Here is a 750-nt window from a genome sequence, read left to right as displayed (position 1 = left end):
ACAAAGTAATCTGAATCTTCAAAAGGCTTCTGTGAAAGCTGGATTACAACTTTTGTGGCACAATTTGGTCATTTTGCAAAGTCGATCAGTTTTCTGGGTAGTTGTAGGAATAAAGTATCCAGAAACAAAATATCAGCATCATCAAAATCAGCAGTGAGTAGATGTGGGGGAACTTTAGGAGGATGTAGGGCAGACTGTATGCCATCAGCACACACAGGATAATGCTCCTTGTGAGGAAAAAAAAGAACAATATATAAGGTGAACTAATGAAAGCATGTAGTGAGTATTAATGGATTTTTTAGAAAGGTACAGTTGAGCATGGTAACTTAGGAAATAAAAAATTATTTGGCCTTCAATGTAAGAGGCTGTTACCTCATTCTCACCTTGCTAGTGTTTACTGGGTTTTGTGTTTTGATTTTTTTGTTTTGTTTTTTTCTTTATTTCTTCTTTTTCAATTTAGTGAATGTTATTCAGGTACATGCTGTTAAGCTAAATGAATTCTGTTCTTCACTTCAGACTAAAGTAGCCTTGTTTAATAAACACATGGAGTGAATCCTAATGGTTTCATGCTCAGAATAATGCTTTATGATTGCAGGGAATGGAGCAGAACGTCCAGAGAATAATAAAAGCACTGAACGAATGCCTTGCTGCTCTACCACAGCAGCAGCTTCAAAGAGTCAGCCACATTGGCATTTCAGGACAAATGCATGGGGTTGTGTTTTGGAAAAGAGATAAAGGTAACATTAATTT

The 750-nt window shown here is 36.3% G+C and overlaps 1 protein-coding gene across 1 annotated transcript in view; it reads left to right on the top strand.

Moving 5' to 3' along the window:
• Nucleotides 1–598: 598 nt before the first annotated feature.
• The window catches only part of SHPK (sedoheptulokinase), a 7,046-nt gene continuing 6,894 nt past the window's right edge, over nucleotides 599–750 (top strand). The window contains exon 1 of the mRNA XM_008937863.1: nucleotides 599–737. Within this exon, the coding sequence (XP_008936111.1) occupies nucleotides 599–737 (139 nt within the window). The remainder of the gene's footprint in view (nucleotides 738–750) is intronic.

Source organism: Merops nubicus, unplaced genomic scaffold (genome assembly GCF_000691845.1).
Source record: "Merops nubicus isolate BGI_N331 unplaced genomic scaffold, ASM69184v1 scaffold12023, whole genome shotgun sequence".
NCBI lineage: Eukaryota > Metazoa > Chordata > Aves > Coraciiformes > Meropidae > Merops > Merops nubicus.
The sequence above is the reverse complement of the archived record's forward strand: the minus strand, read 5'-3'. Positions and strand labels throughout refer to the sequence as shown.